Source organism: Triticum dicoccoides, chromosome 2B (genome assembly GCF_002162155.2).
Source record: "Triticum dicoccoides isolate Atlit2015 ecotype Zavitan chromosome 2B, WEW_v2.0, whole genome shotgun sequence".
Lineage (NCBI taxonomy): Eukaryota > Viridiplantae > Streptophyta > Magnoliopsida > Poales > Poaceae > Triticum > Triticum dicoccoides.
Window position 1 is genome coordinate 24,511,844 of NC_041383.1, and position 10,983 is coordinate 24,522,826.

Here is a 10,983-nt window from a genome sequence, read left to right on the forward strand (position 1 = left end):
CCCCTTGGGGGCGAGCCGGCGATACACTCGGCGCTGGGGGCGGTTTTGCGCCCAGTCGTCGCCCTCAGGCGCCGAAATTGGCCCACTTTGCAGCCCAATTTCGGCGAATAAACGGCCCATATGGGCGAGAATAGGCCCATATTCGGCATGGTTGCGCCGTGTCTCGGCGTTCAATTATCAACACAATTATTCCTTATCACATATTTCATCGCAGAAAAATCAAATACTTCAACAAAATACTACAACAACAAATAGTTCAATACAAATTATATAGTTCAACAAATAAAAACTCGTATTTCATCACGCGGCGTCCCCCTTGAGCCTCCATAGATGCTCAATCAGATCTTTCTGCAGTTGATGATGCACCTGTGGGTCTCGGATCTCCTGACGCATACTGAGATAGGCAGTCCAAGTTGCCGGTAGCTGGTGATCAACTTCGGCTAAAGGACCCTGCTTGTAGTATGGTTCAGTGTCAAACACTGGGTCTTCTTGCTCGCTCTCGATGATCATGTTGTGCAAGATGACACAACAAGTCATGATATCCCACATTTGATCTTTCGACCAGGTCTGAGCGGGGTACCGAACAACAGCGAATCAAGATTGGAGCACACCAAATGCCCGCTCGACATCCTTCCTGCAAGCCTCCTGAACCTTCGCAAACCAGGCGTTCTTGCCTCCTGCCACAGGGTTTGAGATCCTCTTCACAAATGTCGACCATCTCGGATGGATGCCGTCAGCTAGATAGTACCCCTTGTTGTATTGGTGCCCATTGACCTCGAAGTTCACCGGAGGAGAATGGCCCTCAACGAGCTTGGCAAAAACAGAAGAGCACTGCAGCACGTTGATGTCATTGTGAGTTCCTGGCATACCAAAGGAGTGCCAAATCCAGAGGTCCTGTGTGGCTACCGCCTCAAGCACCACACTGCAACCGCCTTTGGCGCCTTTGTACATCCCCTGCCAATCAAATGGGCAGTTCTTCCATTTCCAATGCATGCAGTCGATGCTTTCAAGCATCCCAGGAAATTCTCTTGCTGCATTCCGGGCTAGGATCCAAGCAGTGTCTTCCGCATTGGGTGTTCTCAAGTATTGTGGCCCAAACACTGCCACCACTGCCTGACAGAACTTGTAGAAACACTCTATGCTGGTGGACTCGGTCATGCGCCCATAGTCGTCGAGTGAATCACTGGGAGCTCCATATGCAAGCATCCTCATCGCTGTCGTGCACTTCTGGATGGAGGTGAATCCGAGAGCGCTAGTGCAATCCATCTTGCACTTGAAGTAGTTGTCAAACTCCCGGATGGAATTCACAATCCTGAGGAAGAGCTTTCGGCTCATCCGATAACGGCGCCGAAATGTTCTCTCGCCATGAAATGGAGCATCGGCGAAGTAGTCGGAGTAGAGCATGCAGTAGCCTTGCAGACGATGCCGGTTCTTTGCTTTCACCCGCCTCGGCGCCGAGCCACCTCGACGCGGCTTTTCATTGATCGCCAGCAGCTGGGCGAGGGCGGCGAGCACCATCAGATGCTCTTCTTCCTGGACGTCGGCCGCGGCTTCCTCCTCCAGCAGCGCGGCGAGCTCTTCCTCCTCATCCGAGTCCATCGCCGGGACAGTCAAAACGCCGAACACCTTGCGCGCGGTGGGCGTGTACCTGCCGTTAAACCGCGGCCGGAAACGGCGACCGGAAACGCCCAGCTGCTGCGGGAGGGACTGCCGCGGCGAAGCGCTGCTATTTTCCGGCGGGGAATAGCTATCTAGCGGAGTAGGCCGGCGGCCGTCGCCGGGATATAGCTAGTGGTGGCCGAGGGCGCGGGGGGTGCGAGGCGAGTCGGGGGAAGAAAACCTTGACTTTTCCCCTGTCGGTGTGGGCCAGGCGTGCTTTTCCCTAGTGCCAGAGCCCTCAACGGCTCCCCAGCACGCCGGGTTCGGCCTGTGACCGCCGAGCGGAAAAAAGGTCTGAACCGGCGATTTTCGGCGTCCTGGGGGCGCGACTGGGCCGTTTTTTCGGCGCCGATGCCGAAAAAGTGGCCTGGGAAGCCTGTTGGGGGCGCGGCTGGAGATGCCCTTAGCTGTCTGAATCTCAGCAACAACACGTGTCCGCTGAGTTGCAGCGGCTGTTGCTCGGCTTACATTGTAGGAGTATTTGCTGATTGCCCGTGCTTCGGAACTCGACCACATGCTCAGCACCCGGCATAGACGGATTTTCCAGTAGTGAGCACTGCTCAAGGGGATTGTGGGATGGTAATGGATGAGGACAAGTTCGTTGATGGATTTAATGTGCTTGAAGTCACTGCCCCACACTAGTTGACGGGGTCAGTACTTGGGTACATGGCTAAGTGAGTTTATGAAGCAGTCGTTGGATGATGTGGTGAGCTATGGACGGTGGATGGAGGTCTTGGGTAGTATCCCGGTGGGTACGGGGTGTTTTCTCATAAAGAGATGTTAAGTTATAGAGCCCTAAGGGATGTGTTATTATCATTTTACGAGTTTTTGTACATGTACCAAAATTAACTTAAGTACTATTTTAAAAAAATTGTCACTTTGTGTAGAAACTCAGAGTGGTGCATATAAAATGAAAATACATTTTTCGTACTCCAGCCATGTGAGTGCAAGTTCGGTTCCTCACGTACAAAATATGACAAGTCAGAATTTTAGCTTTCGAAGCCAGATTATGTTGTTTCCTCCCAGCTCGTTGACAAGGGAGGCCAAGGTGGGCGGCCCCAAAAATTTGGGGCCCCCCAATTCATAACCGGTCCAGCCAATCTTCCTCAATACAACAAGTCTAGCACAATCCGTGTCTGCTGCTCAGCCCAATCCGTGAAAGGAAACCGTCCATGTGCAGGCCTGTTCATGTGTCGCTTGTTTGGTGTACCCCGAATCGACAGCAGCCTGTTCATCTTCCTCCGCCAATCGCTTCTTTCCCTGTTTATCTATCGCAATAGTCTGCTTTATTGGTCTGACTTCCTCGATCCCTTCCTGGTACGTATCTCTTCTTTTGATTGGTTTGGCTCCTCCAACTTCCAAGGAGTAGTAGTTGGTCGACATGTTCTTCCATGCATGTGAGAATCACTTGTGCATTGATACATGAAGGTTATTAAAGCAACTCCAACGCGCGGACCAATTTCGTCCACGCGCGTCCGTTTGGGTTGGCGCGGACAGAAAAGTCGGCCCAACGCGTCGACCCAAACGGACGTGCGTCCACTTCGTCCGTCTGTCGACCCATTCTGGCCCAAATTTGGGTCTTAGTTGCGTCGACACGGATGCAATGCGGACACGCGGCTCGCGCGCCTACTCCTCCCACTAGCCTGCCAGTCGGCAACACAACCGACCCTTTTTTATCCCCCTCCCCCGCACGCCCTCTCCCCGTGTACAAACCCTACCCCGACGGCCGCTCATCGCCCCCGGCCACCTTGCTCACCAGCCCTTGCCCTACCTCCTCCTCCGAGTGCATCCACCGACTTTGTGCCTCCCTATGCCGGTGCGGGGGCGCGAAGCGGTAGATCCGCAACGTCGGGATTTCGCGCGTCCCGCTGGCCGGATTTGCCGATCCCTAGGCGCCGACGAGTGCGCCTTGCCATGGATTGGCCGGGTACCGGACCACACAACCTCGGCAGTGCCTGCGTGCCGCATGCAGGTGTTGAGGACTCCTCTAGCCGCTCGGATCTGCCCCGCCATCGGTTCGCCGACAAAGCAATGGCAGGCCGTCGCCTTGGCTCGCTGCTGGCCCAGAGGCTTGCCAGCTCACCATTGCTGCTCATAAAGTGCGATGACTGCCCGCTGAAGGTCATACCCTAGTCTCTTCTACGCCGCAACATCCCCAATGGATGTTCATCAAATGCAAAAATGATGGGGTATGTGCTGTTGGTTTGGTTATGTTTTCGGCTTCGGCATAATTTTGGTAGATTTATACTTGCTTAAATTTGTGTGTATAAGGGATGCAAGTTTTGGTTTTGGAAAGAAAAGTACATCGATCTTTTGATCGAAAGGAATTTGCTAGATGTCCGTGAACTTTTAGCTAGAATTGAAGCTAGAGATGAGAGTATAAAAGAGACCAAAGGGGAAGCAACATCTACTTCTTCACAATTGAAGAAGCAAGAAGTTGTAAAGCTCAAGAATCCGCAGATCAACAACGAAAACATAGAGAAGATATTAGTCCAATTAGTGGGCTAATCGCCGTTTGGACCTTAGCTTTAGAGAAGAGACCCCTACTCCACTGTGAGAGGCGCATCGCCGTTTTCTTTAGCTTGTGGAAAAGGATAATGTGTGGCTCGGTGTGCTCAACGGGCTCGACCCAGGCCTTTTGGACCACCTCACTGAAGCCGGGCATAGAAGTCCAAAAGTTCTCGAATTTCCATAAGAGCTTGATGGTTCCGATTCGGTGCGGTAACCTTGACTTGGGGCAAATCACCCAAGGGCTGCCGGCTGTTACGGCCTCCTTCCCTCTACGATATTTGGGCCTACCACTCTCTGTGTGGAAGCTAAAGATCGTTGACTTGCAGTTCCTTGTGGACAAGGTGGCAAGCAGATTGACAACATATGAGGCTCAGAACATCACCACCATTGGACGCGCGGCTCTTGTCAAGTCGGTGCTCGCTTCCCAACTGATCTACTTCATCACGCCGCTTGTCATACAGCCCACCATCCTCCAAAACATCGACAAGCTTGAGAGGGCCTTCCTGTGGTCTGGGTCAGATAAGACAACCGGGGCAAAATGCAAGGTCAATTGAGACATTGTTTGTCGGCCGCTTGCTTATGGTGGGCTTGGGGTCCTCAACACCAATAAGTTCGCGCGGGCCTTGAGACTGCGGTGGCCTTGGTATGAATGGAAGGACCCAACAAAATTGTGGGTTGGGAGAGGTAACCCGTGTGATGAGGAAGATCTCAACTTCTTCTATGCTAGCACCACAATCAAGGTCGGGAATGGGGCGAAGACACCCTTCTGGGAATCCCCTTGGCTTCTTGGGCGCAAACCCAAGGACATTGCTCCTCTCATCTACGAGTCTTCATCGCGGAAACATTGGAAGGTACGGGAGGCCCTCAAGGAAAACGCGTGGATCCTCAAAATCAGGCCACCTGCGGTTGTTTCCACCGAACACGTAGCACAATTCTTCACCCTTTGGATGCTTCTGCATGAGGTGCATCTTGATGAGCTTGCTGAGGACGACATAGTATGGAAACACTCGGACTCTGGGCATTACTCTGCGGCCTCTGCTTACAGGGCACTTTTTTTGGGTTTGGTCCTCTCCCCCATGGACCATATGGTTTGGAAGCCTTGGGCCCCACCGAAGGTCAAGTTCTTTGCTTGGCTCGCACTGCAAGATAGAATTTGGACCGCTGATAGACTGGCTAAGCGGGATTGGCCAAATTGTGGCCCCTGCCCCTTGTGCAGGGGAGTGCAAGAATGTGGAACACATCTATTCTTCAGATGTCGCTTCACGTTGAGGCTTTGGAATTTGGTTATTCAGAAATTTCTCATACACGATATGGACACGTCGGCGTGGAGCTCCTTCGACTCAGTCAAGACATGGTGGGCGAGCATGAGCGCCGTGGGCACCACCAACCGAAAAGCGAAGGCCTCGATCACCATGCTTGTGTCGTGGGTCATTTGGAAAGAGAGAAACGCAAGAGTGTTCCGGCATAAGAGCAAGCCTCCGCCAACTCTACTCAACACCATCATCGACGAGGCAAACCTTTGGATCACCGCCGGGGCAAAGAAGTTAGGGTCTTTTCTATTGCGAGAATAATTGTCATGCCGTATTCTGGATGCGTGTTGTAACAAACTCTCCTCTCCTTATTTAATATATGAGGCAAATCTTTTGCCTCCGTTTCAAAAAAATTATGGAATTTGTACATCTTTTAAAATGTCTAATTGTGTTGCTCGGCCCTAACTCTACCATGTGCCCCTCGTACACAACGTCCCCGCCCCCGCCCCACTGATTAGTCATGCAAGCTGCAACGTGCGCTTTGCCTAAGAGCATCTACAGCTGGTGCCCTCAAATCCTCCCCAAACGTCCAGTCGGTCAGCCTGGTCAACGGCCAGACATAACAGAGAAGGAAAATAGTCATCCAACCGGACCCCCCACTTCGTCCCCATGTGTCTGGGCGGTCCACAAACCCTCGTACCCAGCCCATATATAAGGAGGATATGAGGATGCCCGGGCACGTCTGGTCAGTGTGCCACATAGGATTTGGTCCACTATGGACCACCTTTTTTTTCTTTCTCTCTCTCCATCCCCATCAGTCACATGCATTTGACCGGACATATAGAGGGGAAAGTGGCGGCATGGCTACGTGCACCGAAAAATAGTGGCTTAAAACGGACAAGTCTAGACACTGACCGGACGCCTCCGCGGACATTTGAGGGGCCAAATTTGCCCGGTCCGGCTGTAGATGCCCTAAGCCCGCTTCTCACGCCTGTCATTGGAATAGAGGTGCTCTGCCCGCATAACACTCCAGAAGCGGAACAATGTTGAGTTGAGTGGGGGGCAGACAACTCAATTTCTGAAAATCTCGACAGTTTTGAAGTGGACCCTGCTCAAATCATTTGCTGCGAGCCCAAAATGTTTCTTTGTCTGCCAGTGTGACTGCTTGTAGTGTGCCATGGCACAAGGACGGCGGTAGTGTGCCATGGCTCAGGTGGTACTGGCAGGCGGTGTCACTCATGTTGTGGAGGTCCAGATTAAGGTTACAGGGAACACTGTGTATGCCAGGCCGGCGTTCAGGGCCATGCCGCCGTCAGTAAGACTATCTATCAATGTTTTAAATAGCTGGCTATGCCATGGCTATGCCATTTAGCAGCGGCTCGGCCAGGAGCTATGCAAAGCTATAGCGGAGCTAAGCCCTATTTAGCGTTTTTCTTTAAATGATGAAAATTTGAAAAAATTAGTATACAATCAGGCATCATATATGATATATTGCATATACATGACACATACAAATGTTCACAAATCAAAATATGAGTACTAGTTAAGGTGTCCTAATTTAATAACCAAGCTTCGCTTCAATGCATCATATATATTAGAAACAATAACAAAAATAATGCAAAATGATTGTTTGCATAGCGGCTTAGCGGGCTAAATGACTCTAAATTTAGCGTTATAGCGGGAAATAGCGGGCTATTAGCGGCATTTTCAACATGTGTTAAAAGTGCATAGCTTTAGCGGGAGAGCTCTCAAAGACTATAGTGGGGCCATAGATTTAAAACTTTGCTATCTACACCAGATATTTTGTCTGTTTTTCTTCAGTAGATTCAAAAAAGCACTTACAGTGCTCGAGTAAATTGAGGGGATCATGACATGGAGGTAGTTGTTGCAGTACCTGAATGGAAAATGATGGATGTAGGTGTTCACCGAAAATAGGAGAGGTTAGCATGAGGAGTGATACTTCAGGAACAATGAAATGAGGTTGCAAACTAGAGCTGTGTTCGATTACTCGATTAGCGTTGAGCAAAGGCTGAGAAGTCTGCGATTTCTATTAACGGTCATCTAGCTTCGGAGTCTCACCGCCTAACCGCGCAGGTGCACATCCTTGAAGTAAGGGAGAGGTGCCTAGCTTGGGAGATGGGTAGAAAGTTGAGATAAATATCAATTTTGACTGCCGTGTGTCAAAAATAATGCCACCACATCATCGAAAAAATTGCTTGTAGCAGGAGAGAAACCAAAATTATACGATTTTAAAATTTTAGCGATCAACTTGTTTGATTTTAAAATTGAAGGGCCAAATTTGCACTCCTCATATAATGGAGGAACAATAAATATACCTTTCTCGATATAAATGTGTGGGGCTGTATTTTATACACTGACAATGTCAATCTTTTTGTCTTGTGTGTGCTGTGTGTCCTTGATTGTCAGCAACATGACCCCCATGTGTGTCTTGTGTCCTTGATCCTTACTCCTTAGCAACAACCCAATATTTATAACAGGCTGTTTTGCATTTTCCGTGCTACTGCATACTAATGAGAATTCTTCTAATGAAACTTTATGGCTGAATCCTTATCAACTGTGTGATGGTTAATATAGTTAATTGATGTTTAATTGTAGAGATGATTGCAGTTCTGCTGGACTGGAACGCAGGTCTTACGTCGCAGGAAGATGAATCTGGGAGCACCCCTCTGCATTTTTTGGCATCACTTTCCTTGGAACGCACAGAACCCAATAGCCTAGTGCGAGTTCTCTACCTGTGGCACTTGCAACTGAGAGCTCTTACACTTTCTTTGGCATTATTCTGCTTGGAAGGTATGGAACCCAATAGCATGCAACGAGTAACAATAATGATGAACAAACTGTACAATATCTATAACTCCGTCTTTAATCCTCTTCACTGGGTCATTATCATGGTACTGCATATGTACAAGCGAGCCCAAGACTCGGGTGTTCTCTACAGACCGCTTCAATACTCAGAAGATAATGATTACAAATTTGTCCAAGACTCAGGTACCATAGAACTTATCTTGAGAAAAGACCCACTTTCTGCCTTATACGTGGACTCGACAGGATCACTACCTATACACATCGCGGCTGCACACAGGAGACTGGATACAGTAAAAAAGTTGCTTAAAGAGTGTCCTTGTTGCTGCTCATCACGCAATGCTGCTGGCCAGACCTTTCTTCATCTTGCTGTCGAGAAGGAAAAGCTCGAGATAGTAGATTATGTTTGCCGAGCACAAAAATTCAACAGAATTCTAAACACGGAGGATCAAGATGGGAATACAGCCCTTCACCTAGCCGTGAAAAATGCTAGTGAGAAAATCTTCTGCACTTTAATGCGGAACAAGGAGGTTTGTCTCAATTTTGCAAACAAGGACGGGCACACGCCTCTTGATCTGGCATTCCTAAGCCTTCACCCGAAAGAGAAGCGCATGCAGGTATGTGACTTTTATATTCTCACATATATATCTCCCTCCATTCGGGTTTAAACCCCACACTTTTATTTGAGATTTATTTTGACTATCAATTAGACCAATATGCGAGTTATTTGTCATAAAAATTATACCATGAATAGAGGAATTGTGTGGTATTATTTTTGGCATATAACTAATTTTTTGTGATCAAAATTGACCTTAAAAAACTTGGATGCCTTATAAACCCAAACAGTAAGCAGTTGGTCACATTTGCAGTTAAGAGTATTGGCGAAATATGTACTTGTTGCATTGTTGATATGTTTAGGTACAGTTTATAAGACCACATATTAGGCCCACGCATGTTTAGGTCAGGTACGGGTATGTTGCATCACCTTTTTTTTCTCCTCAAAACAAGAGAAGTTAATTAATTAGCTCTTGTTTTTTGTGTGGGAATTAATTAGCTATTGTCATTATCACATTGACCTAGGACAAAGTCTGGGTGTTGTCTTTGTTTTCTTTCTTTAAGGCTGATTGTAATGATAGTATCATAGCTAGTACTCCGTTCCGAATTACTTGTCGCACATATGGATGTATCTGGATGTATTTTAGTTCTAGATATATCCATTTCAGCGACGAATAATTTGGAACAGAGGGAGTATCATGCATGTCAACATGTCAACTAGACAATTTTGATGAAATGTCATTGTATTAAATGAAGAAAGAGATGGTTGAGTATCATATCATGATACCATATCATAATAAATGTTATGCTACTATGTATCATGCATGACAATAAATAATGTGCTACATGATACTAATATATGATACAATGCATTAGGGAGCTAGTATCATACGCTAGTATCATACGCTAGTATCATATGCATGATACTAGCTAGTACATGATACTCCCCATTACAACTAGCCTAATTAGACACTCAATTTTGACCAGGGCTCTCGGGAATGGATATTTTTCGACTTGCTACACGGCGGTGGTGATTTCGGTGTTTGTAGCTGGGGTCATCTGGCCAGAAATGTCGTTGAAGCTGACTGGGACAAGGAATCAGAAAGTGTAAGCAAATCCGCGAGCATGATGGCCGTCTGTGCAGTACTCATCTTGAACGCGTCGCTTATGGCGCCCTTCCAAGTGCTTAGCCACAACCAAAAGGAGAATTCGCTGGCATTTCATGGGGCTAGGTTCCAAGCTTTTGTGCTTTTCGACACCCTCTCATTTGTCTGCTCTGCAGCTGCCACATATTTCTGCGCGTGTGCGGGTTTCACCATGTCAGATGGCTCGACGCGCCTGAAAAACCTGATCACCGGAACTTATGCCCTTGTCTTGGCAGCCCTGACTTGGATATGCGCTGTGGCTCTAGCACTGTTCCTGGTGCTACCTGTGCAAACCTGGTTTCGTCCCATTATTGTTGGAGGCATGGGTGTTTTTGCGTGCATGCTTTTCTTGTACGCACGATCCAAGCTCTTCTCCGTCGCCTTTCATCTGAGAGCTGTAGGTGCTAGAGTTGGTAGTATTTCCAAGCTGGCCTTCCTACTGCTGTTAGGACGGAGTGCAGTAAAGCCACTATGGGTGGTTCCGTCGCCGTCCATTGTGCTATTTTTGTCACTAGGAGCTGGACTTGTTGTGTTTTTGTATCAGCTTCCGTTGATAGAACTAAGTAAAAAGATGTAACGGAATAGTTGTGTGTCCAGCAGTTAGAATGGATTATTTTCATCCCATATTTAGTTTGGGAAGTTCTAAATTTGGTTTGGTCGAATGATTGGGACAAAACGACAGAATGTGATGATTCTGTTACATGTTTGGTTGGAGTGGTGCTGGATAACCCGGTGAGGACTGTCTCTGAACAGTTTTGCGGTCCTGGCTCTGATCATCACTGTGGCTCTGGTGCTCTTTGGTGGTGTTTGACCATAATTACTGCAGGTGTCATTATTTTCTCACATCGGTGCGTGCGCTTCATAAGATCCCGAGTCGCATCCCCTGCGGCTAGAGCTGGTATTATATCACTGGTCTGCATCCTAATGTTTCAGCGCAGTGTTGTACAAGTCAGTGTGGGTGGTTCCTTAAGGATCTACTCGGCTGTTAGTACCATTTGTTGCCCGCGTGTGTTTGGCATAAACATCATGTTTTACACCCC

At 48.2% G+C, this 10,983-nt stretch overlaps 1 protein-coding gene across 1 annotated transcript in view; it reads left to right on the forward strand.

Moving 5' to 3' along the window:
- The window catches only part of LOC119361889, a 44,101-nt gene extending 33,379 nt beyond the window's left edge, over positions 1-10,722 (forward strand). The window contains exons 19-20 of the mRNA XM_037627052.1: positions 8,037-8,860; positions 9,786-10,722. Coding sequence (XP_037482949.1) covers positions 8,037-8,860; positions 9,786-10,520 — 1,559 coding nt within the window. The 3' untranslated portion in view covers positions 10,521-10,722. The remainder of the gene's footprint in view (positions 1-8,036; positions 8,861-9,785) is intronic.
- Positions 10,723-10,983: the final 261 nt, after the last annotated feature.